At 38.8% G+C, this 1240-nt stretch overlaps 1 protein-coding gene across 1 annotated transcript; it reads left to right on the top strand.

The window, feature by feature from the left end:
- Positions 1–106: 106 nt before the first annotated feature.
- On the top strand, positions 107–1100 carry LOC121964255 (cilia- and flagella-associated protein 69-like; the record flags this gene model as incomplete). Its single annotated transcript, XM_042514473.1, has 4 exons — positions 107–183; positions 384–581; positions 790–876; positions 1023–1100. Coding segments are annotated over 4 exons (440 nt in total), but the record flags the coding sequence as incomplete, so codon positions are not given.
- Positions 1101–1240: the final 140 nt, after the last annotated feature.

The raw sequence follows: 1240 nt of genomic DNA on the forward strand, positions 1-1240 counted from the left end.
GACCCATTCATTCACTTTTGTACTTAAGAAGTTTTTAACTTAAGCAAAGAGACCAGCTCTCTTTTAAATCTATTCTGTGAAAAATAAGTATTTGTGTCTTTTGCAGGTTTTCAAGACCTTCCTGGGTTGTCAAGAAAACATTATGTGACCTTGAGCATCGTCAGGAGATATCTGGATTTCAAGGTAGAAAGAAAATGAGCAAGGAAAATGTCAGTGCTTGATATGAAATCAGCTGTATTAGCACCAATTTCCATCAGGATTTTGATACTGTGATACTTTGATAGATAAGGTGTTTTTTTCATTTTAATACAGCAAACAAAGACTTCTGTTTCACAGGACACTGAAACACTGTAAATGTTGGCGTGTCTGTCTCGATGCTGTAGGTCGGGGAGGTGTGGGAAGAGATCATCAGGGAGCTGAGTTTGGACGGCGTGAGGCCGATAACCCCCGACGAGGAGGTTCTGAGTACGATCCATAAGATTGCAGAGGACACAGCGAGGAGGGTCGCAGCAGAACAAAACAGCATCCTGGAGCAGCAGGAGAAGGAGGACATCGCAGAGGAGGAGCTCATGTACACTGAGGTGCTGACAGTTTAAGTGGGCACAATGTCAGTTGGATATTTCTGCATAAGCACATAATCACTTTTTTGTTACTTTCTAGTAAATTTCAATTGAGGCATATTGTCACTGAAAGTAATTTGTCTCTGGGACTCCATATCGATAGAGCCGACAGTTTAATTTCATAGTTTACTCTCTGACTTGCACTGTTTCTGGTGTCTTTGTGTTTCAGATTAAGTCTCACTGGAAGCAGCAGGAGCTCACAGCCAAGTCATGGGACAATTACGTCGCCAGGACTTCAAACTATGAGATCCTGAAGGTTTTATCTTTAACAGATGTAACATTAAGTAACATTAAGTTACAGATGTAACTGCAGATTTAACACTAAGTAATCTTTGCTAATACACAGAACCAATGTGAAGAACTTTTCTAAAACTATACGTTTTAACAAACTTTTTTGCACAGGAAATAAAAGCACAGAGGGAGAAATATACTGAATCATCCAAATCAAAGCATGAGGATGCTGCAGTTCATCCCACACAGGTATGACACTGACACACAACATTAATATGAATTAACAAATTTTAATATTTTAATATTTTATATAGGAGATAAAACTGGCAAAATGTTCAGGAAGGTGGTTGAATCTGTTTTGGGGGTTTTTTTTTGTTCTGACAAAAAGT

The sequence above is a fragment of the Plectropomus leopardus genome, unplaced genomic scaffold, assembly GCF_008729295.1.
Source record: "Plectropomus leopardus isolate mb unplaced genomic scaffold, YSFRI_Pleo_2.0 unplaced_scaffold14824, whole genome shotgun sequence".
In the NCBI taxonomy this organism is placed as follows: Eukaryota; Metazoa; Chordata; class Actinopteri; order Perciformes; family Serranidae; genus Plectropomus; species Plectropomus leopardus.